Source organism: Camelus bactrianus, chromosome 10 (genome assembly GCF_048773025.1).
Source record: "Camelus bactrianus isolate YW-2024 breed Bactrian camel chromosome 10, ASM4877302v1, whole genome shotgun sequence".
Taxonomy (NCBI): Eukaryota; Metazoa; Chordata; class Mammalia; order Artiodactyla; family Camelidae; genus Camelus; species Camelus bactrianus.
Genome location: NC_133548.1, coordinates 1,919,980 through 1,945,737, shown reverse-complemented (window position 1 = coordinate 1,945,737; position 25,758 = coordinate 1,919,980). Strand labels below are relative to the sequence as shown.

The 25,758-nt window shown below is 61.1% G+C and overlaps 1 protein-coding gene across 9 annotated transcripts in view; it reads right to left on the bottom strand.

Annotated features, from left to right (window-relative positions):
* Nucleotides 1–25,758, bottom strand: part of KCNQ1 (potassium voltage-gated channel subfamily Q member 1) — a 321,449-nt gene that overhangs the window by 210,944 nt on the left and 84,747 nt on the right. For all 9 annotated transcript variants that reach the window (XR_012509482.1, XM_074371477.1, XM_074371479.1 and 6 more), the window contains exons 3-10: nt 22,808–22,934; nt 22,260–22,338; nt 21,805–21,901; nt 21,110–21,250; nt 13,643–13,753; nt 12,291–12,386; nt 10,009–10,131; nt 8,935–9,079 (exon numbers count right to left, since the gene is read on the bottom strand). Coding sequence is in view for 8 of the 9 variants with exons in the window: in XM_074371477.1 (XP_074227578.1) it covers nt 8,935–9,079; nt 10,009–10,131; nt 12,291–12,386; nt 13,643–13,753; nt 21,110–21,250; nt 21,805–21,901; nt 22,260–22,338; nt 22,808–22,934 (919 nt within the window). In the remaining variant the exon portion in view is untranslated. The remainder of the gene's footprint in view (nt 1–8,934; nt 9,080–10,008; nt 10,132–12,290; nt 12,387–13,642; nt 13,754–21,109; nt 21,251–21,804; nt 21,902–22,259; nt 22,339–22,807; nt 22,935–25,758) is intronic.

Sequence of the window (25,758 nt, the reverse complement as noted above, 5' to 3'; positions counted from 1 at the left end):
AGTTAACCACTGATCTTCTTGTTACTCTAGATTTGTCTGCATTTTCTCAGGTTTCATGTGCTCTTTTCCTGTCTGGCTTCTTTCCCTCATCAGCATCATTGTGAGGTTCATCTGGGCTGTTAACGCCTCACTTCTGAGTGATGCCCATTGCATGGACTTAAAAAAATATGCAAATACTGACGGGCATTGGGGTTGTGTCCAGTCTTCATAAAACTGCTGTGAACACGCCCCGTTCGTGGGTTGGCACATGCGTCTGCTCTTATTTCTCCTGGACAAACACCTAGGCACAGAACGACTGTATCATAGGGCAAGTATGTATTTAACATTTTGGGAAACTGCCAAATGGTTTTCCAAAGCAATTTCTCATTCCTGCCAGAGCATGAGAGTTCCAGTTTCTCCACCAGCCCTCGGTGTGGCCAGTCTTCTTAATTTCAGCCTGTATATTAACTGTGTGGCAGCATCTCACCGTGGTTTTAGTTGGCATTTCCCTAAAACCTCATGATGCTGAGTATCTTTTTATTGCTTGCCTGTGTATCTTCTTAGATGAAGTGTCTGTTCGAACCTTTTGCCCTTTTTTCTTTCTTTTCTTGTTGCTCAGTCGTTAAGTGTCCCTCATATATTCTGGATACAAGTCCTTTGTCAGCTGTGTGGTTTGAAAACATTTTCTCCCAATCTCTGGTTTGTCTTTTCATTCTCTTAATAGTGTCTCTCAAAGTGAAGGTTGTGATTTTGGTAAGTTCAGTCAGGTTGTTCTGATTGTGGCTTTTCCTTCTGGTGTCATGTCTAAAATCTTTAGCTCAGATCACAAAGATGTTTTCCACTGTGTTTTCTTCTAAAAGTTTCAGGCTTTACATTGAAGTCTATGGTAAATTCTGAGTTAATTTTTGTCTGTGATGTGAGAGGTAGATTGAAGTTGGTTTTTTGGCATGTGGATGTCCAGTTGTTCCAACACTCTTTGTTCAAAGACTATCATTTCTCCACCAAATTGGCTTTGCACCTTCGTCAAAAGTCAGCTGCCCATAAATGTATAGGCTTATCTGCACTCTCTACACTGTTCTGTTGATCTGTTTGCTCACCTTGATGCTAATGCCACACTGCTGGTGTTTTTCTTCCAACTTTGTTCATTTTCAAAGTTGTTTCGGTGTTCTAGGTCATATGCATGTCCATGTGAATTTCAGAACCAGCTTGTTAATTTCTACAAAACGCCTGCCGGGATTTTGCCTGGCAGCACATTGAGTGTAGAGCTCAATATTGAAGCTTGTGATTCATGGACATGGTACACCTCTGCAATTATTTGGATATTCTTTAATTCCTCTCAGCAGTGTGAGATGAACAGCTCTCACATCTTTTGTCGTATTAACCTCTAAGTAGTTCATATTTTTATACGACTCTATCTTTAAAAGTTCAATTTCAGAGTATTTCCTGCTTGAGGACAGAAATAGAGTTGATTTCTGCCTATCAGTCTTCTATCTGCCACAAAGCTAAATTCACACACTAGTTCTAGTAGCCTTCTTCTGCATTCACCAGACTTTCTACATAGATAACCATGTCATCTGCAAATAAAGACAGTTTTACTTCTTTTCCAAACTGGCTGTCTAAAGTTTCTTTTTCTTGCCTTATTCCACTGGCTAGCACCTTCAGTTTAGTGTTAGCTAGAAATGACGAGAGCAGATTCTTGTTGTGTTCCTGACCGTAGGGGGAAGCAGTCTTTTTTCATTAATATGTTATAGCTGTAAATTTTTGCTGATAATCTTGATCAGGTTGAGGAAGCTCCTTTTAACTTTCCATTTGCTGAGAACCTTTGTTTAAAAATGGCTGTTGGATTTTGTCAAATTCTTTTCCTGCATCTATTAAGATGATCATATGGTTTTTTTCATTTGTCAATATGGCTAACTGACTGATTTTCTAAAATATCAAAATAGCTTTGCATTCCTGAGCCCTAGCTGGTCATGATGTGTGATCCTTTTAATGTATTACTGGATTTGATTTGCTAAACTTTGGCTTAGAATATTTTTGCATGTATGTTCATCAGGGATTCTTACCTGTAGCTTTCTTTTCTTATAATATCTTTGGCTGGTTTTCAGATCAGGACAACGCTGGCCTCACAATGCGTTTGGAAGTATTCCCTCCTTTTCAATTTTCTAGAGAACAGTGTCTAAAATTGATTTTATTCTTTCTTAAGTGTTTGGGAGGATTCCCCAGGAAAGCCATGTGATCCAGCAGTGCTGTCTGGGGGAATGTTCTGAACTATAACTTTGATTTTATTAGCAAATAGAGACCTATTCAGGTTATCTATTTCTTTAGTAGTTTACACCTTTCAAGAAATTTGCCCATTTCATCTAAGCTGCTGAATTTAAAGAACTGTAGGCAGTATTCCCTTACGACCCTTTTCACATCTGTAGACTCTGCACCACCATAGCTCTCATTTCTCATAATCCATGCCTCCTTTTTCTCCTGACGTGTCTGGGCAGAGGGTTACCAGTTGTGCTGACCGTCTTTAAAACAAACAAACAGCGTTCGGTTTCATTATTTTGTTTCTGTGTGTTCTATTTCATTTGTTTCCCCTCTGATCTTTATTGCTGCCCTGTTTCTACTTATCTGTGATCGTTTCTGGGGGTGAAGCTGAGGCTGACTGAGACCACGTCTTGCGCCCGCGCTGGGACACCGCACGGCCCCTGAGTGCTGCCCGCAGCAGAGACTACACATTTTGATACGCTGTGTTTTCATTTTCATTCGGTTCAAAACACTTTTGAGTTTTCATCTGGAATTCTTCTCTGACACTGTGCTGTTTTGAAACATGTTACTTGGGTTCCAAATAGTTGAGGATTTTCCAGAGATTTTTTTCTTATTGATTTTCAGTTTAATTCCACTGTGGTCAGACGACACTCTTTATCTATCACTTGAGTCATTTTACATTTATTGGATTTGCCTTATGGTTCAGAACATGGTCTGTCTTGGTCCATGTCCCGTGCACACTTGAAAATGGCATGTTCTCTGCTGCTGTTGGGAGGAGAGGTCTCTAGGTGTTAACTAGGTCGGCTTGGCTGGAGGTGCCGTTCAGGGTTGTGCCCTTCCTGCTTTCTGTCTACTTGTTCTATCCGCTTTTGAGACAGCTTTATTAAAATCACCACCTCTAATTGTGGGTTTCTTTCTCCTTTTGTATTATTCATTATTTTTTCCTTTTTGCTGATGGGCCTTGAAGTCATATTTAGATACACAATTCATGGCTCAATAATCCTTCAAATACTTTATATGCTATGGGATCTGATGAGGAGTGTTTCTGTTATTATTTTTCTAAATATTCTCTAATTTGGGATTTTATTTCCTCTTTGACAGAGAAAGAGCTTAAAAACCAGGAACACCACCAATCAAAACAGCAAAACGCTGAATCTAGTTCTAACAAAATCAGAAACGTGTCAGGGGACCCTTGCCCACTGTATTTCCAAACTAGCGCAGGAAGTCAGGAGCCTGGACACACTGGCATAAACATCTGACTGGACACAGCAAGAAATCAATACAAGAACTTCAGATGGTACGTGGGAACAATCATGTCCTGACAGGGATGCAAGCGGGAAGAAGCCTGCACGGCTGAGGTGGAAGCAGGTGTCAGAACTGCGGAGGCGGGGCGGCGTGTCGAGGACCCGGCAGCGGCTGTCCTGGGCGGCTGCACGACAGGTGGCTGCTCCTCCTCACCACTCGGGTCTGTGGTTTCATACGCTCTGTGATGAGCATGTGCCACTTTTTAAATCAGAAAACAAATCCGGAATTTGAGAGCGGAGCTCTTTCTGTGGGATGACCTTCAGGCGGACGCGTCTGGGAGGAAGAGCTTGGCTGTGGGTGCAGAAGGGGGCTTCGTGGGCAGAGGTGGCCGGGCCAGGTGATCGCAAGGCTCCCAGAGGCATCTGGGCTGTGTCCCAGAGGGGACAGGAATCCTGGAGGGTCTGAGGCAGGCGCACGTGCCAACCTGTCCCCTGGCCACACAGCAGACGGGAGGGGAGCACAGTGAGCCTGATCCGGCGCCATCACCCTCAGCGAAGGCCCAAAAGAGACAGAAGCCACGGGGGCCGAGGGGACAGGAGGGAGCAGCTCGGGCGAGGGCCGACGGGACGGTTCTGACCCAGGAGTTCAGAGCATGCCCATGGAGCCCTGGCAGCCTCTTTCCCTGCCCCGCTGTGCCCCCACACCACTCAGAGAATCACGGGCCCTCAGCCTGCAAGACCCTGTGGGCCCACTTCCCCAGGACCCTGAGGCTGGCAGGAGTGACATGGGATGACTGGATGGTCACCAGAATTTATCATCAAAAGTCCTCTCCAGAGCTGGGGTGACATCACACCCCAGACCAGGACAGAGGAGCAGATGCCAGGAGGGTGCCTGGGACCCTGTTCTTGTTCTGAACAAGGAAACGCTGACCCAGGTGAGACCAAGGTGGGACGCTGACCAGGATGTCACAGAGGCAGGATGTCCCCTGCGGGCTGCACTAGTGCACGGGCCACATGCTTCAGGGTAACCTGGGGCTTGTTACAGACGCACACCCCTGGGCCTCCCCACAGCCACTGTGACTCAGAACCTAAGGGGTGGGCCTCTGAGTTAGCAGTAAAATCTCCAGGTGATTCGAGGGGCACCCAGGGATGTTCCAACCTGGAGTATCACAGTCCCCTGCCCATGGGGAGCTCTCAGCCTCTTGTGTTGGGAACAGATCATCTTTCGCAAGAGGAGGACCTCTGTGTCCGGCAATCAGCAGGCCTGATGCCATAGAAAGCCTCTGTCTGTGCAGGAACAGGGCTCACCTGGTGGGGCAGGGGTGTCCCTGTGGCCCAGAGGGAAGCAGGTGCAGCGGAGCAGGCGCGTGCTGGCTTTGACACGCAGGCTGTCCCGGGCTGCCCACCCGGGGGACACAAGTGGACTTACTGCCCCTGGAGAGGAGGAGCCTGCACGAAGCTGAGACCCCACATCTCAGCCTGGGCCCCTCGAAAAGCTCAGCCAAGAGTGAGAGGGTGGACTCAAACCACAGAGCAGAGCAAAACAAAACCAGCCAACCAAACCCACGTGCTGGCAAAAGGGGGAGAAAAAGAGATTCACCTGCCTTGGCCCGTGTTCTCGGAGCGTGAGTCACAAGTCTCCTCTCGGGGCGCGTGGCTCAGGGCTGCCCTTGTGAGAGGCTCGGTGCGTATTTACGTGACACGGGTCGTCTAGACAATCGCACATCCACACACCAGCACCGCAAGTGCCCCGGGGTGGCTCCCGGGCGCCTGGGCCAGCAGAGGGAGACCTCGCCGGGGCAGCGTCCCTCAGGCAGCGCGCACGGGCCCCCGCGGATAGGGGACCTCCACCAATCACGACCTAAGCTGCAGACCCACGAGGAAGCAAGGCACCAAGAGTGAGTGTCAGAGAAGCCACGGCGAACGGAATCAGAGTCTCCGACAGCTGTGGGTGACGGGGTCACGGGACGGAGCTGCTGAAACAAGTGGGTTCAAGGGGCTGAAGGATCCGAAGCTGTGATGCGAACCAGGAGGAACATACGTGGTGCTAAGGGCAAGCAGACCCGCCCCACGTGCGGACAGATGGAAACAAAAACATACATGGTGACGGAAACGGATCTCAATGGTGGCACGCGTGGCGAGTCTGTAACCAGACAGCCGTGAGCGAGGAAGCAGCGCCCGGGGCGAGACGGGAGCCCGGAGGCAGCCAGGGAGGTCAGAGCGAGGTCAGGTGGGAGTTTTGGGGAGATGAGAGCATCTGGGGGAGACGACAATGCACGACGTGGGGCTGACTTTCCGCTCGATGGAAGACACACCCTCAGATGCGGGAGTCACGACAACTTGCTAGCAGAACAAATACAGATAACCCACCAGCTGATTCACTCGGTGAAACTCCAGGATGCCAAAGCCACGAGAAGGTACGGGGAGTCACCAGACAGGAAGGGAGGGTCGCCCACAAAGGACTGTCGAGGACTGGACAACGCGCGCGGGCGGGCGGGGGCCGGCGGCCAGCCGGCGGGGCGTTGGGAACGCGCAGCTTAGCCTGCAGCTGAACCGTCATCCAGGAGCAACATCTCAGACAACACCCGAGCTGGTCGCCACCCGACTGCCACTGAAGGAAGCACGGGCTTCGGGAGGAAGGAAGTTAAAGCCAAACCGAGAGGCGAAAACTGGCAAATCGTGGGTAAATCCAAGCAGGTCTCCAGGGCCAGTGGCAGGCCCTACAGCAGAGGAGCGTGACGGAGGCCAGACCCACAGCCCGCAGCGAGGCCCGGGGACGGGGGAGGCGGCGCGACGAGGGCCCGCGGCCCGGGCGCAGCGCCCAGGGACACAGTCCCGCCGCCGCCAGCGGAAACGCAGCGCCGGCACCCGCAGCCCCCAGACCCGCGGGCGGGGCAGAGGGGGGGCTCAGCGCTCGGGCCCAGCGCGGGGCGCAGGGGACCACGCGGCCAGCCTGCGCGTCGCGGCTGCTTCGCGCCACCCGCATCCTGCGAGCTCGCCGGCACGAGCCCGAGCCCGCTGCAGCCCGGGCCCGCAAGCGCTCGACACGGGTCCTGCCTGCCGTGCGGCACGTGGCTTGGGGCGTGCCATCCTCTGAAGCTTTTGTCTGAAATGTTTTGTGATGAAAGTGAACAGCCTCTCTTCACCCAGTGGCCTGACTATGCCCAACTTGGCACAGCCCTAGGCCCTGGCGCCAGAGCCCTGAGTCTGCAGACCTGCCCGCCGCTCTCTGGCCCCTCTCCTCCCACCTCCTCGCCCCTCAGTCCCACGCAGGCCCGAGACCGGCCCGCCGCCGTGTCCTGCCCGCTCCTCCATCCGCGCCACCTCTGGGACCAGGCAGAGTGCAGAGCTGCTCCGTGGCCTTCTGCTGCCTGGCCCACCCGACACCTGCAGGCCCTGGGTCACTACTCCCATCCGAGGCCTCCGTCTTCTGAAGGACAGTGATCAAAACAGCATGAGCGCATGCGGGAGCCCACGCTCCTCACCTTACAAGTGGGGAAACCACGTGATACTCCCAGGTCACTCGGCGAGTATGTGCAGACATGGAGAGGTCTGTTCCCCGCAGCACCTCCATCCAAGCTGCTCCTGCCATTTGCCAGGTGCTTCCTCGCCATCCCCAGCCAGCTCTGCTCAATGCTGGTGTCACCTTCTCTGAGAAGCCTTCCCAAGTCCAACCAACCCAAGCCAGGTGTTTGTCCCCCAGAAACCCACACATTCTGCCCCTTGCTGTCACCCACCGTCCTCCCTGGGTGGTGAGGAGCGCTCCCTATGCCCCGGGGGCCTCACCTGGGCCCAGCGTGGAGCAGGCCCCTGACCACGGCCCCTACTGAGCCAGTGCAGCGCGAGCAACTTGCGTGATGAGAACCTGGAAGTGGAGGGAAGCTACGGGGGCCGGGGGTCCTGCCGCCCACACCACCCACCCCCGTGAGTGTGAGACCCGGCCTGACGCCGGCGAACCCAGCCGGGAACCAGCAAGCCTCTGGAGCCCACACAGGACGGTGAGCGTCTCTGTCTGGGACAGGCGCTGTGGGCGGGCAGGCGCTGGCAGGGGGACGGTCCTGCCCCACACACCCCGTCTGCACACCCACGCGGGGCTCGGGCTCCCGCCTGGGTCCGGCAGGGTGGTGGGACCCAGCGTGGCTGTTGGCACCCAGTGTGCGGGCGCTGGGGTCGTGGGCCCTTCCCGGTGTCGGCCCCCGCCCAGGGGTCAGCACCCCTCTCTCACCCAGGGCTCCCGAGAGCCTCCGGGCAAGGAGGACTCGGGGGTTTCAGGTAACCCCGGGCGGGGGCCGCTCTGGGTCCCCAGGGCCCAGGCCCACAGCTCAGGCTCAGCTCGGCGGCTCTGGGCTGGGCTGACTTATCGTGTCGGCAGGAAAGGAAGCACTCCTCCGGGCAGGAGCCGCCCACAAAGGGCGCCCGCCGCTCTGCCCTGGGAGCTCGTTAACATTCCGCAGACATCGCTAAGTACTTAGTAACACACAACGGGCTGAATGGACGCATCGTTTGGGCTGCTCCGTATTCAGCCCGCAGCCACGTCGCTCCTCCCCGCGCCCAACCTACCCATCAGCATTTGCAGAAAGCCCCCATCTGCATCGCGACAATGGTCCTGCCCCAAATCTGGAGCTGTGGGCACAATTGTCCTTTGTGCCCACTCTGGCGGGCAGGTGGGGAGCGCGTCCCAGGGGCTCATCGGCGATGGGGACGGGCGGGCACCCCGATGCCACGCCCAGCGGGCTGGGTGCTCAGGCGCAGTCTCGCACACCCAGCTCCCAGGGGACATCCACAGCCAGCCTCAAGGGACGCTTTCTGCCCTTCTGCCAGCACTGACCAGACGCGGGAGGGTGCATCAAACCTGGCACCAGGCGGACCAGGCGCCGGCGCCGTGAGCACGTAGGGTCAGGAACAACACGAGCTCGTCGCCCTCTGCCGTGCCTGAGACAGGGACGCCGTCCTTACAGCCACCAGCAGGCTGGGATGCTCTAGTGGATGCCGGAACATTCTGGGAGGTTCCGGGAAGAAGTCCAAGAGGGGAGGGAGGGACGGACACAGAAACACTAGAACAACGCACGGAGCAAGGAGGAAGGGGACAGCTGCGGGCACACAGGGCTGGCTCGGCACTCAGGACCCCCGCCCCCACTCCACCTGGAGTGGGGGTCAGCATGTGTGCGGGCCACCTCCTCTCTGCCAGACTGGGGGTGCCAGCCGCATAGCTGGACCGAGGCAGGGCCTGGCTCCCAGAAGCCCAGAGCCCAGAAGAGAACAGAGAAGACTTCTCCGGGTGACACCAGGTTCGCCGGAGCAAACGCAAGGACACCTGATGCCCACAGGATCAGAGCATGTGGTCCAGGGAGGACTGGGCGTCCACACACCCCAGAGGTCCTGCCGGCCCTGGTGGATCAGAACTGAGCATCCAGACCCTGTGCCCACCCCTTTGTCCTGTGTGACAGTTTCTCACCAGAATTGTCACAGCCGTCCACCGAGAAGTGGTCAGGCCTCCGCTCCTCTGCTGCGAGGTCGCAGGTGATGTGGGGGACCACTGGCATCTTTTCTCCGGGGCTCACCCCATTGTCCTTGTCCAGTTTGAACTTTTTTTTCTTTACCTAAAACAGCAGACAGTAAGTGGTCAGTCCCTGGGCACCCTCTGCCAGGACTCCTGCTGGCCCAGAGCACCTGCACCAGCAGGCTGGGGGCACCTGCCAGGGACCCAGGGCCAGGGCCAGCCCCTCACACACAGATAGGGCGGGCTCAGCGTGTGACACTGACAGCGGTCCCGGGGAGGGTGCAGGTAGACAGAAAATTAGCAAACAGATAAATGCAGAGGAACACATCAGAGCAGGTGGTGACAGGGGCTGTGGCCTGCAAGGGCGTGAGAGCACAGGGCGGGGCACAGGCTGAGGGCCAGCCAAGGCTTCTTTGAGGGGGTGACCTAAAGGAAGTGGGGTAGTAGGCCATGCTGGAATCTGGGAGAATGTTCTGGGAGGTCAAACTGCAGGTGCCAAGGCTGCAGGGGCAGCCAGAAACTGAGAGAGCAGGACCTCTCCGAGGACGGTGTGGGCGTGAGCCAGGGAGAGTGCCGGCCCTCCCTTCGTTCCTGAGACCCTCGCCCCAGGCTGCCTGAACTCCCTCACGCTACGACCCACCCCAGACCCTCTTCTGAGCCAGGAGGCCATCTCCGTCCCCTGATCCCCACCACGCTCAGCACACAAAGCCCAACACCAAGGCCCTCTCAAGAGCCTCTCCCAGCAGCTCCCAGAACCCAGCCCGTCCTGTTCCTGGGGGATTCCTCTGACCTCCCACAGCCCTGGCCTTGGCGCGGCCGGTCCTACGTGCCCGCGGCCGTGGGACGCTGGGATGGCGGGAGCCCAGTGCGGGCTGTACCGCTCCAGTGCCCAGAGTGGTGCTGATACCCTGACGTGGGCTGCACTGGGTTGAAGCGCCAGGGTCGAACCCTGGCCGCGAGCTGTGGCCACCGTGGCTCCCCCGCTCGCTAACAAGTGCCCCAGCTGGGCGGCGGGCGGCGGCTGGTTACCATGACGGACTTCTTGGGCTTGGGGCTGGGAGAGAGCAGAGCGTGGCTCCGGGATGGCTTCCGGACGTAGATTTTCCAGGTGGAGGAGTCGGGGTTCTCGGCTGCGTAGCACCGCCATGCTGTCTGAAACCAGCAGAAGGGAGGGGCTGTCACCTGCTGAGCCACCGACAGGGCCTCACAGGGTGCTGCGGGCCCTTCCTGGCGGGACAACAGGGCATCCTGTCTGCCAGCCCTTTCCCTGATGCCCCCCAGGGCCTGTGCCTCTTCCCAGACGGCCTGGCTCAGCCCCTTCCTCGGCCGGGCAGCTCGCAGCCTCACACACGGTCACTCCTAGCTTGGACACCACAGAGGCCTGTGCCTGCAAAGACCAGCCCACCTGGTTCTGCCACCACCTGCCAGTGCCCCCTGGACCGGCCCCACGCCCGGCCCTAGAGCTGCAAAGGTGCCCAGTTGCCTGCCTCTCCACGGGGCGTGCAGAAAAGTAGGTGCACAGTGAGGGCAGGGGTGCGCCCAGAACCAGCAGCCAGGGTCCACCCACTGGGCACCGGGCCCCTGGGGCTGGCAGGAGGTAGACTCAATGTCCAGGAAGCAGAGCTCCTCCCAGAGGCCCGAGTGTGGGATCCAGGGACCCACAGTTTGGGGAGCCCCAGACGGGTGTGGGTGCAGGTCTTAAGGCTCCATTCTAGAGATGCCCATGGCACTCCCACGCAGGGAGTGGCCTGGAGGAGGGGAACCAGGGGAGCTGCGCCACGCCCAGGTGGGCAGAGGTGGGATGGGAGGCAGACCCCAAGCCCAGATGAGGACGCAACCCAAGGGCCTCGGCACCGCCGGCTGTGGGAGCCTGGGAGTGGGTGAGGCAGCAGGGTTCCCGGGGCCGTGACACCACCTGTGATGTGGGCCACACACTCCCCAGGACAGTCAGGGAAAGGCCACAGGCCCGGCCCCCTGAGCCCACGTGCCGCCGTCACCATCTCCAGCGGCCAGCGCGTCTCCTGCTCCCAAACGTGACGTGGCCTGGAGCTTCCCTGCTTCCTTCACAGCGCCCGCCCTCCGCCTGCTCTGGCTCCAGTCTTCTCCCGCCTCCGCCTCCTGGGGACACTGGTGCCAGGCTGTGGTTCCGACTCCGGATTCCCAGAGCAGCACACAAGATCCATGGGGAGTCAGTGCGCCCCTCCCGCGGGAGGCCCTCTGGTCTCCCCAGGAGACTCAGCGGGAGGGGCGCAGCCCATCAGCCTTACAGCCTGACTTCTACTTCCTTCCCACCCAGATGGGGGTCCCAAAAGGGCCTGAGGAACAGACCACCCCTGGGTCCCGAGGGGTCCACACTGTACCCGGCAGCTGCTCTGCTGAGCAGAGGGCCCCATGTCCGTGGCCAACACAGGATGACACCGCTGCTCCTGGCCCCCCATCCCTGCTTCTCAGCCCCGGCCAGGCCAGTGACCAAACCCTCAGCGATGATTCTCAAATGAATCTCGTGCCTACATCTTCATTTGCACTAAAAGGGTCGCCTGGTTCTCCAGTGAGTCCCAGAAGCTTGGGGTCCCAGAGCCAAGTGTCCAGGGCTTGGGGCCACCTGCCTCCTCACCTGCCTCTGACCCTTCCTTTCCCCAGCACTCTGTCTCTGCCTCCTCTGCCCCCCAACCTTGGAGCCTCTGGGACTGTCTTGTCCATCAGCCTGGTGGGGAGGAGGGTGGTCGACTAGCCTGGCTCCCCACCAGGCAGTGCAGGGCATCAGGGCAGACGCAGCCCCACCACCAAGGCCGGCACTCTGAGCCGTGGGCCTGTGAAGGGCAGCTGCCCGGCCTGCCAGAAACCCTGGTCCTCAGCCGCCTGGGAGCCCTGAGCCTCGTGGGAGCTGGAACGGCCCAGAGGGCACCTGCACTGCACCAGCGGGGCCCTGACCCCGGGATTCGGCCCCCCCGAGGACCCCTTACTCTTCCCTCCCAGACTGGCCCCACGCAGAGTGCGGCGCAGCCACAGAAGGAGGACGGAGAGGGGAGAAGCCAGACCACACCAAATCCAGGACTGGCCTGGCCGCCTCCTCGCCCCCAGCCCGGCCCGCAGGACATGACGGTCCACAGAAGCCTCAGTGGGGGGAGGAGGGCTCCCCGTGCCCCTGTGCACCCTGTCAGCACCACTAGACGGATGAGCGGGCACGCCTGGGCGCAATCGCGGCTTTTGGAGTCCGTAAGCAGCTCCTAGTTCCCAGACCAGACAGCTTGTGTCTCCCTGGGGGACACAGGCTGGATGTACGGATGAGGCCATGGGGGCCAAGCCATCACCTGGATGAGCGAGGCCGCCGCCGGGATCTGCCGGTTGAAGTGTTTCTGCCTCTGCTTCTGCTGGACCTTCAGGGCGAAGCCGGAGCCGAGGATGCCCTGGGGGGAGCAGAAAGCAGGGCTCGCGTCCACATGGACACATGTCCCCTGGACGTGGGAGTCGGGGAGATGGGCTGGGCACCAGGTCGCGGGCTCGGGAAAGCCAGGCCTGCCCGGTGCTGAGGGCCCCACAGATGCAGCCCCCCCGCCCACCCCGAGCAGGACACTGCTGCCACCCAGGATCGCTCATGGGGGGAAAAGGGCCGCCCTTCGTGTAGGGAGCTCCCCGCCCACCAAGGGGAGCAAAGCAGACATGCTTACACACGCACACGCACACGCACACGCGCACGCGCACGCGCACACGCACACGCACACACGCGCACGCGCACGCGCACGCGCACACGCGTACCACACCAGAGCTACTTGGCACACTGTACACACACGTGCAGACACACGCACACACGCACACGCACACGCACACACGCACACACGCACACGCACACGCACACGCGCGCGCGCGCACGCACACGCGCACGCGCACGCGCACGCGCACGCGCACACGCACACGCACACGCACACGCACACGCACACGCACACGCGTACCACACCAGAGCTACTTGGCACACTGTACACACACGTGCAGACACACGTACACACGCAACACGTTAACGTGACCCCCACAGAGCACACGTAACATACGCACAGTGTGTACCCACATGATACATGTATAAACAACACACAAACACACGCAGCATGTGTGCGTAACACACACACACATGCAAACATGGACACAGCCTGCATGACGTGGAACCCACAGTGCACACCCACACCCAGCACCGCACAACTGTCGCACCCCTCCACACACACACAGTGAGCTGGAGGGTTTCAGCGCTCAGGACCTGTGATTTCCAGAAAGGACCTGGCTCAGGGCCCCACCACCACCTCCGGGCCTCAGTGCGGGCCTGCCTGCTCCCTCAGGAGGCACACGGATTCCACCTTTGCAGCCCCATGGCAGCCACTGTGGGCACCTCAGGCCTACCCTCCGGGGCCGGATGACCCGGCCCACACCCCGCTATCTGCCGTGAGAGGCCCGGGGGTCGCCCTGAAACCACAGCAGGCCGCCACCTGCTCCTGCTACAAAGGACCCAGCGGGGACGGGAGCAGGAGGGCGGGGGGCCTCCAGAGGCCCTGCGGCAGGCGAGCCGGGGTCCGAATGTGCCCCTCGTGAGTGATCTGCTCCCGGAGGGCTCCCTGCCAGCCCCGGGCCTAGAGGAGGCTGACGAGCCGCAGAGACGCCCCCACCACAGAGCACCTACCGCTGGGAGAGCAAAGAAGGAGATGGCGAAGACGGAGAAGCAGGAGGCGATGGTCTTCCCGACCCACGTCTGGGGCACCTTGTCCCCGTAGCCGATGGTGGTGACTGTGACCTGCGAGGAGGAGCGCGGCAGTCAGCGGTGGAGCCCGAGCCCCGGACGGGTGTCCGTCCTGCTGACCCCCTGCACCCGAGACCTGCTGCCCTGCCAGCAGAAGCCAGGGGGAGAGCCAGCACTGAGTGGCTGTGTGGCTCGAGGGGCAGCGCCAGAGCCTGGAGGGACTGGGTTCCCAAATCAACGGAAGCTTGGCGCCGACGGAGGACAGGGCCCACCGGAGGACATGCGTGGCCTCCACGGCCCCGTCCCGAGCAGGCCTGCCACCCAGGCCACCGATGTTGCTGTGCTCCGGCCCCCAGGAGGCCGGAAGCTCCCACCGGGACCCGTCCTCGACAGGGAGCCCGGCCGGGGATGACACACCACTTCCTGACGCCACCCGGGCACCGGATGTTCCCTTTGTCCTCTTCCCTGAGAGCACCAGATGCAGCCCGCTCCTTCTCCTCCGTAGGGGAGCTGTCCCTCGAGGTGGGGCACTGGGAGTGGGGGCCACTCCCTGCTGCTCCCGCTCCCACCCCAGGCTTGCCTCCCCCTGGCATTGAGGTTTGCTCCCTGGGCCTCCAGCCTGAGCATGACAAGGACATCCTGCAGGGGCTTGGAGCCCCGCCTGGCCGTGCCAGCGTCCAGGCCGTGGGGCTGCCTGCGGGGCTTCTGATCTGAGGAGCCAGCTCTGGGCCTGGCAAGGGGACCCAGGGCGCCTGGGGTCACAGCTCCACCTTTCAGCACACGCACTCAACCTGCACACCAGGGCAGCAGGCAGGGTGGCCCAGAGTGTCCCTCAGGCTCCCCACCTGTGGCGGTCAGTCTGGCGCCTGCCACCCTGTGGTCTTGCCAGCCCTGCTTCTCTCCCCCAGGCCACATGAGAACGGCCCCCGGCAGCTCAGGAAGCCCTGTGTGGGACCTCCATGCAAACCCCCGGCCCATGAGGCCAGCGCAGGGAGCAGGGGACACGGAGGCAGGGCCTGTGGCGGCCCATTTAGCAGATTCCAATGGAAGGCTAGGCCCGACAAGAAGGAGCGAGTCCTGCGGCAGGGCCCACTCCAGCCCCTCAGAGAGCCCACCAGCCACGGGGGTGAGGAGGGAAGGGACAGAGAAGCCTGGTGTCCACAGCTGGGCCAGACACACGCTGTGCACGCGACAGCTCGGAAGCACCAGAGCAGAGGTGGGAGGCCTTCAGGAAGCAGAGGTGACTGAGTCTGGAGCAGGAAGGACCTGGTGAGGGCCCAAGGGACGCCAGCGAGCTCGACGCTGTGGGGAAACCAGGCACACGCTTCAGCCTCCATGACCAGGGAGCCCAGGCCACCCGGTGCCCAGCACACGCCCGTCTGTGGCCCCAGGATCTGGGGGCCATCTCCTGCAATGGCCACGAGGAGCCTTTCCCTGCAACGCCACTGTCCCCCAGGAACACGTCCCCCACACGCAGAGCCACCTGCTCCCGGGCCTGCCTGCGCGTGCACACGCACAGCCAGCCAGCCTCGCACAGACACGGGATGTGCAGTGGCCGCCACGTGGCACACACGTGTTCACGTCACACACACAGCATGAGGTCACATAGAGGGTCTGGTCCCACGTCAAGCCTGACTCTCTCCAAGTCCAACCTCTGACACGCACACCGCACGTGCACACAGGCTGGGCACACCTGGAGCACAGCCCTGCTGCCTGTAGGGGGGACCACACCACCCCGGGGCCACGGGCCAGGCCGACGGCCAGCAGGCAGACGGGGGCCCCTCACCAGCAGCCCCAGCGGGCCTGCGCCCCATGTGTGAGGCCTGGGTTGCAGCTGCCTCCGCAGGGGCCCGGGTGTGATGAGCAAAGGCCGATCGCGGCTGCGAACGGCCATCCGAGACACTGTGTCCAGTGTCTTCTGGAAAATCCGGTTTTCCACAAAATCACTTCATTTATGTATAAACATACAGTGGGGCTATTTTTAAATTTCTAAGTTTCATTTTCTAATATGGTATTGATATAAACCACATAAACAAAAGCTCCCTGGAGCCTTCAGTTACCGCTAAGAACGTAAGGGTTCCCGAGACAGGTTCAAGAATGGTGGCCGTGCAGGGAGTCAGGGGCAGGGTGACCTCTGAGACGGAGCAACCAGGGACATGAGTGTGGCCCTCACGCCTTGGGGGCAGGACGTAAAAGGTGTCAGAAAACTCAGTCCTCGAGACAACACGTAACGCACCATTTTAAATTACCAAAGTTAATCCAAAAACCCCCCAAAAAACAAAATACCTCCACAACTGGAAACCAAATGCAGGCGGGAAGAGGGGAAGGGCCCATCTGGAGGGCAGAGGGGTGCAGGGCGGCCGAGGAGGGGGAGTCCACCTCCCTCCACGGACAGGAGCGCGGGAGTCTGCATCCTCGCCCCACTGGGCCAGGCCTGGTGCTGCGCCCGCCTGTCTGGGAGGGGCCCGGAGGGCACCCGCCTCGGCCCCTCAGAGCCCGTCACAGACCTTCTCTGCCGAGTGATCGGCGTCCCTGCAGCCCTGGAGGAGGCAGCCACCCTGCAGAGCCGCTGGCCTTTCCTGCAGCTTGGGAGTGGGACACTTTATCGCCACTGTGCTGGGGACTTGCCCGAGAGCAGGTGATCGGGGGTGCAGACCTGGATGTCCCTGGACACAAACCCGGGAGGTGGCTCAGCCAGGGCGCCCCATGCGCAGCGGCGCGCGAGCACGGATGCTTCATGCCCTGGTGCCGTCCCCCGTCATCTGTGTCTCCTCTGGGTCTTCACTCACGTCTCCAGGAACAGGGCAGCCCCGGTGGGCAGGGCTGTCTGTGGGCAGTGAGGGGTGGGCGCCGTGGTCCTGGGGCACAGCACCGGTCGCCATGGGGAGACGCCGTAAAGGGGACGAACTCCGGTCCGGGAGGCCGGGGGCTGACCCAGTCAGGCTTGTGATCTCTTCTCCCCACCCAGTAGGCACCTGCCTACATCCCTCGCACAGAGGAGTCCAGGAGGGCGTGTAACACGCCCAGGGCCACTCAGTTGGTCGGGGGTGGAGCCCAGGTCCCACCCACCACGTTGCCCCACTGCTTCCTCTTTCACTGTCTCTGGCGAGCTGAAGTGGGAGAGTTCTCACCCTCGATGACACGAGCTGACCTCCACCCCAGAGGAAATCATCCTGGACACCACCCTCACTGGGCTCGCCGAGTCCGAGTAAGACAGTTCCGCAGGTGTCCGTCACTGGACAGGAAGTACAGAGAGGTGGACCTGCCCTGTGGACTCCTACTCATCCTGCAGAACCCAGTCATCAAGGCCCTTCTCTGACTGGGCTCCCAGAGCCCACGTTCCCACCCCATACACAGCAGTCCACAGGTACAGAACCGGATCAGGGCGGGCAGCAGCCTGGGGTCCTACAGACACTCCGTTCTCAGCTGCACTGCACTCCCAGGTCTCACACGGAGCCCAGGCAAAGGAAGAGCCCTGCCATGCGGGGTCTGGGGGCCTGGCCCCCGCCCCCCAGCCCACAGGACCTTGGTTTCCCCAGCTTCACATGAGGTCCCGGCACAGGACCTGCCCACCTGGCCGTGCCAACACGGCTTGCACGAGAATACCTGGGAGGCCCTGTCCTCACCCGGGCCCCAACTTGGCCCCCAGACCCATTTGGCCTCACGCTGCCAGGATGCAGTGCAGTCTGGGGAGCCAGAGCCTTCCGGAGCCCGCAGCGAAGGAGAATGAGCAGAGGTCAGACTCTGTTTTAAGTGGTGGCTGAACGCAGGGGCGGCTTCTAGGCTTTTTACTCTAAAAGCTAAATTTAGACGCAGGGGTGAACAGGGCCCAGCAGCCTCCTGACTTGAGAGACCCCCGGGCGCTAAACAGAGGAGCCCGTGTTTGCAAAAACCGCTTTTCCCTCCACTCAAATGTTAACACAAACAAACGCATTTTGTTCCAAGGGCAAAGAAGAAAGTCTTAAATCCTCCCCAAACACCTCAGCAGCCAGGCATGGGGCGCCACACTCGGGTCCCCACCTGGGGCGGGGGGACTGGAGGGGACGCTCAGCCACTGAGCTGGCACCTAACCGAGACGGCCCGGAAACGGGCTCAGTGAGGGGAGAGCGCGTCTCGTGAAGTCCCGGGGGAACAGCTGCCGGCCGGGGCTGAAGCGTGCCCCCAAACTCACGCCCACCTGGACCCCCAGCACATGAACCTGTTTGGAAAGTGGGTCTTTGTCGATGTGACTGGGTTAAAGGTCTTGAGATGCGAAGGCCCTGGGTCTCGTGGGCAGGCCCTAAACCCACTGACCAGTGTCCTGACCAGAAACAGAAGGTGCAGCCCTGAGCCCAGTCGGGCCTGGGGGCCCCCAAACTGGAAGAGGCAGGAGGGACCCCCCTGGAACCTTTGGAGGGAGTCAGCCCGGTAGCACCTTGACCTCAGACTTCTGGGAGACCTCAGATCTGGGAGAACACAGCTCTGCTGTTTTAAGCCGCCTGGCCTAAGGGGCTTTGTCATGGCCATGCAAGGATACTGAGAGCCGCTGTCCCATGTGCCATGGACGCCACCACCCTCCCGGCTCCTCAGCTCATGCACTCATTCACACAGCAAACACCGGCCGGGCAGAGATGCTGGGGTCACCCCCGTGGCACTTGTACCCTGCCTGACAGTGTCTACGTGTGGCAGCTCCCCTGCCCCCCCGGCACTCCCTAGCGGAGACCCGGCAGATGGCACATCCCAGCGGCCTTGACACCCTATCCGCACGTCTATCTCACACATCTCGGAGAAGCTGGTCTGGCTCTGGCCGTGCCCACCCAGGCCTGTGGGGTGAGAGCTGCGCCGGCAAAGCCTGGAGCAGACCCAACATGGACATCACAAGTGGCCTGGCCTGCAGTCCCCTCCCCTGCCGAGTGCCCCGTGGCAGCACCACTCACTTAGCAGACCCCTCGGCCACCCAGGCGGGAGCTGCAGGGCGGGGTGGGGCCGGGGGTGCTGGCGCTCTCTCCCTCGGTGGGCAAATGAAGCCACCACTGGGGTGCAGTACAAACTGGCTTCAAAGCCCCAGTTGGGCTGCCCCATCTTGCATTTCTTGAGCTCTGTGTGTCTGAGATGTGCCAGGAGCACAGCCCATAACTCAAGCCTGGGGCACTCCTGCCCGGACAGCTGCAGGGGCAGCCGCTACCATGAATGGGGGCCAGAGCCCCGGCGGGGCCCAGGGCGGCGGGGGCGCGGGTCTGGCGGGGACAATGGCCGGGCCGGGCCGGGCCAGGCCTGCGGCGGCCGAGGCTGGGGCTGCAGCTGACGGCGAGGCCAGGGCACCGGTGCCAAGCCGGGCACAAAGGGGCCTTTTCCCGGCCGGCGGGCGGATGTTTGCACAGGTGTGCGGCAGGAGTGCCGCTGGCCAGGGCCGGGGGCCGGGGAGCAGCCTCAGAGCGGCCCGGGAAGGCAGGGAGGGCAGTGCCAGGCCGGGCACCGCTTATCAGCGGAGCCGCTGGCCATCACCCACACGCTTCCTGCCGCGTCATCCGGTCCCCGGGGAATCCTCCTGGCTCTGGGCAGCCTGTCCCTCCATGGGCTCTGCCTGTCACCAGGACGTATCCCCTCCACCTACCACAGGCAAGCTCCCTGCTTGGGCTGAGTCCTCCGCCCAAACCTGCCGGGGCCTGCCACGCCCGGGCCTGCGGGGCACAGGCCTGGAATGGGGCCTTCCCCAGCCCAGGAGCTGGGTCAGCATATCCTTGCCTTCCCTGAGCCACCTGGCACTTGGAAGCTTCCAGAAAAAACGCTGACTCTGCCAACTTCAGGAGCCCCCGCCTTATGGGGGTGGGGATGCAGAAACAGCAGGGGCACGTGCCTGTGCGGGAGTCACAGAGCAGCTTCCGCCCCCACCAAGCAAGCTGGGATGGACTCTCTGCTGGGGGGGGGGGGGCCTGGAAGGAAACAGCTCAGGGACAGATCTAGCCAGGGCCCTTCGGACCCTGTGCTGCCCCCAAGACCCCAGCCCCACCTCGTGCAGGCTGTGACCCTCTCCTCTCCCTAGCTGAGCAAGTCTGGGCCTCGGCCCCCCAGCCCCTGGCTCAAAGGGGCTCACATTGGGCCAGGCTGGGCCTCGGGCAGCTCATGGCCAGGGCCAGCGTCGCCTGCTCTGCGGCTCAGGCTGTCCTAGACCCTTCTGGGCAAGAGCTCCGTGCACCCAAGTGCGCCCTCAGGAAAGGTGGGGGGCCAGGCCCTGGCACGGGGCTCAGAGACGGCCCACGGAACAGACGTTCCAGGCGGCACCCCTGCCTCCCCCACAGCCAGTGTCTGTCCGGGCTGCCTCAGGGCCCCCTGCACGTGCTGTTCCCCAGGCCAGTAATTTGCTGGCCACCCTGCTATTAAGAGCCCAGGCCCTGCCTCCCCACAGGGCCCGAGTGGAGGGTTTGGTGAAGGGTGTCCTCCGTGATCTGAGGCCCACGGACCAGTGACGCAGGACGCAGGGAGCACACGGTTCAGATGTCCCCTCACAACCATCCACAGCAAGTCCAAGTGGTCCCCACGGAATGCCTCCCTCCCCCACCACAAGCCTGATTCCTGCAAGGAGCCCCGGGCCTGGCAGAGACGCCCGCCCACCTGCGGGGATGTCAGCCTCCCGTCCACCCCTCCTACAGGCTGGCCACCGGGAGAGCCTCCAGCCACTACAGCCCACGCTCCTGGCTACTTCCAAGGGAGGGAGAAGGGAGGGAGGGGGGATGGAGAAGGGAGGGAGGGGGGAGGGAGGGGCAGCACGCCCAAGGAGCCCATCTTCAGAGCCGGGGAGCCTCCGGGTCCCCAGCGCAGAGCAGGGGCAGCTCTGTGTTACCGCTGCTGGGCTGGCTACAGAATTTGCAGGCCCATCGCACAGTCAGAACGTGGGAGCACTTTCCTTTCTTCCAGGATCTCCCCGCCTGCCGCATGTGTCTTGTTCGCTGTGTAACATCGCACGCTGGGCGCACGGATATTCGAGGGGCTGATGCAGAACCGCACAGACAGGGCACGCCCGGCCCTGCCCTCCCGTGCCTGCACCCAGGCCCCCGCCAGGGTACCGGGTGGCTGGGGCCTTGGAGCAGGGGAAGGGCAGCCCGCACAGGTGCCCCCTGCACACTCGCCATTGTCCCTTACAGAAGGCAGGTTCAAAGGTAGAAACAGTAAGAACCTCCAGAGGGCAGCTGCAGGGCCCTTCTGGGTGGAGCCTGGTGCGGGCCACCCGTCCACCAAGCTGGGGCAGCCGCTCTGGCTTCAACGAGAAATCCACGCAGGGCTTCGAGCGTGTGGCGGGGGTGGGTGGGGCGTGCTCCCACCAACAAGGCACGAGATCTTGAGAAGCCAGAGCCCCGGGGAGCGCAGTGCCCAGACCCGGGGCTGCGGCCGCGCGGCCCCACACGGACAGCCCTGCCCGAGGTCCCGACTCACCACGCCCCACCACAGGGCGTCCGCGTAGCTGCCGAACTCGACTTGGCCTGACGCGTTCACGGCGTCCTTCTCAGCCAGGTACACGAAGTAGGAGGAGAAGATGAGCCCCAGGAAGCCGATGTACAGGGTGGTGATCAGCTCCTGGGAGGCAAGCAGGGGCTGCCGTCAGCCGGGTTGCGCCCGCAGCCACCCCCAGCCCCTGCGGACACACCTGGCCGGGCACCAGCGGCAGTGCGGGCCTGCCCGGCAGCGCGTCCCCACGCTCCCCAGAGGGCCTACAGCTACTCTGGAAAGCCCCGTGTACAGACACTGGGCTTCAAAACCATCCGTCTTCCCCAATGCCCGTAAACGGCAACGTCGGGTCTCACGCTCCAGGAGGGAGCGGGCCCCTGGCCAGCAGCACCCTGCACCGCCCGGATGTCCTTCATGCAGGACCTTGATCAGGCGACTGGTTGGGGTGCAGGGTGGCCACCGCCACCTCCACAGGGCTGCCCTCCACCTGCCCAGCCAAGACCTTTCCCATCTTGCATTTCTGTCTTTCCACTTGCCTGACAGGCTCCTGTCCCCAGCTTGAAAGAATGTGGGCCTGTCATCTGCCTGGCAGGCTGGGCACACTGGCCCCTTGGTGGGGGGCCGCCCAGCTGGCTTAGACTGAGGCCAGGCCAAGACCCTGCCCTCCCCGCCGGACCACGCACCTGGCGGTGGATGAAGACCACGGAGCCCAGCAGCCTCCAGGTGCCCCCCTGGCGGTCCACATGCAGCATCCGCAGGATCTGGAGGAAGCGGATGCCCCTGCAGAGGAGAGGCTGCTGTGTGCCGCCCGCAGGGCCAGCCCCGCCCCCGCCCCGCAGCCCCTCACTGCCGTGCACCACCCACCCTCCTGGAGCACAGGGTCAGGGCGGGGGCAGCACTCCCAGCCCAGAGCTAAACCTCCAATTTCTGAATTCCTTCCAGGCCACCTCTGGGCGAAGCCCCAGGATTGCCCCTATTCACAGACGAGCAGACTGAGACCCCTGGACAGCTAGGTCCCAGCCCGAGCCCCAGAAGCAAGTCATGGGCTTGTGCTCAGGCTCGAACCCCAGCTTGGCGCAGGCCCCGGGCCACCCCCGCCCAGCACGCTGCCCACGCCGGGAGAGCCTGCGGCGCGTACCTGATGGCCGAGGTGGCAAACACCTGCCCTTTGGAGCCCACGCAGAGGACGACCGTGGAGGCCACAACCACGATGAGGTCTGGGGGGAGACAGTGCCACCGTCACCAGCCAGGCCGCTGGCACCAGCTGGACGCTGGCAGGCAGGCCAGGCCTGACAAAGGGGACGCGGAGACACCTCTGACGGGGAGACCGGGCCCTCCTTCCCGGGCACGTGCAGAGGTCGCCTGGCTACCTCCCCAGCCCTGGCTCCTGGGCCAGGGAGGGCAGTGGACACCCAGGTGAGTGTGACCAGAACCCCTGTCTGTGAGCAGCAGACATGGGCGCGGAGGCCGGCTCCTGTGTGAGGGACCTTGGTGGTCATCCTGCTGGCCTTGGGGACCTGCCCCATCACAGGTGGAGGAGCTGGGGAGTCTCTCAGCCTCCAGGGGTCTCTGCTTGGTGGTGCTTGTGATGGGGTCCACCCACTGGATCCCCCTTCCTGGAGACAGTGCCCAGCCCGTGCCTGGAAACCTTGAGGTGGAGCTCCCAGCGGGGCAGGCAGGACTCACCAATGATGGAGATGGGCTTCCGGGCAAAGCGCAGCCGGCCCCAGATGCCCACGTACTTGCTGCGGCAGCCTGCAGACCAGAGGCGGACCACGTACTCCGTCCCGAAGAACACGACCAGGACGATCTCCTGCAGGGACAGAGGGCGTGAGCTCACCTCTTGGCCGGGCCCTGCCGCCCGCTGAGGCCGACTGCACGGAGGAGCGGACGCCGCGCCAGGAGCCTCCGCTGAGACACGTGGCAGGAGCAGGTGGCCTGGGCCCTGGTCTGCTGCATTGCCCACCTGGACAGGCTGGCCACTCAAGCCCATGTCCACCACTGCATTCAGCATCACTGAAGAAAGATTGGACACTAGGACCAAGTGAGATTTACACCTGGGATGCAAGGACAGTTCGACGTGTGAAAATCAGCCAGTATAATCCATCACACCAATAGGATGAAGGGGGAAAAAAATCACATGATCTCATGATCACGACGGATGAAGAAAAAGCATCTGACAAACTCAGCACCCTTTCGTGATAAAAACCGAACAAATTAGAAGAGGGAGAGCCCCCCGCGTGATAAAAGCCATAGACGGACACCCCACCGTGAGCAGCACGTCCACAGAGACGCCGGAAGCTTGTCCCCGAAGATCAGGAAGCAAGACAAGGATGCCCACTCTCCCCGCTGCTGTTCGACACTGAACTGAAGTCCCAGCCAGAGCAAGTGGGCAAGAAAGAGGCATCAAAGGCTCCCAAACTGGAAGCGGGGAAGCAAGCTTCTCTCTCCTCGCAGACGGCGGCCCTTACACCTGGAAAATCCTGGAGACTCCCTGCAACGGAAGCTCCAATAAATGAACCCAGCAAACAGGAAACAGAGTCGGTCACAAAACTCAGTTGCTTTCCTATGTACAAACCATGAACAGTCTGAAAAGGAAATTACGAAACAATTCCATTTATGCTGGCATCAAAAAGAGTTAGAGTACTTCTGAACTCACTAAGGAGGCAGAAGACTCGAACAATGAAAACTGGAAAACTGCTGAAAGAAACAGATGGCGACAAATAAATGGAAACACATCCCATGTTCGTGGGACGGAAGACGACATCGCTGAGACGTCAGTACGACCCACAGTGACCTGTGGATTCAGTGCAACCCCTCTCTAAGTCCTGATGGCACTTTTGCAGAAATAGAGAAATCTCTCTTAAATTCACGTGGAATCTCAAGGGACCCTGAATAGCCAAGACACAATGCTGTCCATGCGTTCAAGGACTGCTACGCGGCCTCGTAGAGGAAGTTAGCTCTGAGCCAGGCTACAGCGCAGGTGGACCTGCGGACGCTGCACTCAGTGAAATTAGCCCATCAGCCTGCTTCCAGCTGGGGCCCCCCACCCTGTCCTCCCCGGGAGCCCGGCCCTGGCAGGGACTTCTGCTCCCACTGGGTGATGGTGGCGGGCCCTGCTCCCATGCCCGACCTCTGCCCTTCCCCATCAGGGAGCCCACCACAAAGGGGTGGCCAGGCACTGCCCGCTGGCTCCCAAGTATCAACAATTTGGGTGGAACACTTACCCCATCCAGCCTGCGCTCGGGGCAGACTCGGGGGCGATGGGAGAAAATGTGGGCAGGCTTACTGCTCTCCTTTTGTGAAAAAGTTCTTGGTTTAAAATGTTGAGTTGTTTGGCGTGCAGGGCAGGTGGGAGATGGCGGAGAGTGAGGGAGTGTGGACACTCCAGGCTTTGTGGCCTCACTGGCGGGGGGGGGGCGGGGTGCCGGTGCCACCTCTGTCCTCAGCTCTGGGGCGGCAGCCTTGGCTGGAGGGTGGCTGGGTCCACCAGGGAAAGGGCCACGTCCATCTGCCCACTGCCCTCTCCCTGGTTGGCCCCGGACGTGGATCTGCTGAGTGAATGAACGAACGAATGAATGCTCAGACTGTGCCGTGGCCTTGAGCTCCCGGTACAAGAGCTTCCTCTTGCTCGTGTGTTTCCCAAGATTCTGGCCCAGCCGGTTTTCAGCTGGCGTGATGAGCAGGTGACAGCCGAGGTCCTGGCAGTGAACGGAGGTGGGGCAGAGGGTCCTGCTCCCAGTGTTTGGCCATCACGACAAGGGCCACAGAGTGACCACTCCGGGTCCCCAAAGCTGAGACACCAGCGCTGGCATCGTCACAGACCACTGGTGGTCCCGAAGGGACGAACAAAGCCCCTGAAGGGCAGCCCCAGAGCCTCAGCTCCAGCTCCGTAAATCCACACACCCTCAGGCGGATCGATCACTCAGCAGGCTTTTTCTTACTCCGATGCTCATCTTACTACTTAAGTACCTTCTCCGGCCGTGTCCTAAGCACATTGGAAGTGGCAGAAGCCTTATGACCGACGGGTCTGTAGCGCGATCTTACGACAGACGTTAAGATAAATAACTGCCACGGATTGCTGCCTGGGGCTGGCAGGCGGAGGCCGGGAGATCCCCCCTCTGCAGGGAGGAGCTGCAGGAATAGTTCTTTAAATGTGAACCCCCAAATCCTGTTTGAGTCTGGAATGCGGCTCGAGGGGCCGCACCGGGTGCTCACCGTGTCTCTGAGCCCCAGGCCTGGCCGGGCTGCGCATCGGTGTGGCACTGCTGGCCCTCGGGCGGGACAGAGCCTGGGACAGTGGGAACCAACGTTTGCTCCGAGATCAGATCACCACCGTCAGCCTCAAGTGCTGGGCGGGATGCACTTTGGGTCAAGGCCAGGACCCCAGGACTGGGCGTCATTCACTTGGACGCCTGGGGCTCCCTGTGGCCCAGGCACCCACAGGCCAGGTGTCCTGGTCAGCCTGGCCCATCACCATCTCTTGGAGCCACCTGTCCACTGACCTGGGTCCCGGGAGGGCCGGACAGGCTGACCTGAAGTTCTGGACCAGCAGGGACTCAGGGATTTTTTCACCAGAGGGGCCTTGGCCACCCTGGACCAGGGGCTGCTGTGGGCTCTTTGACTTGGGGGGGGGG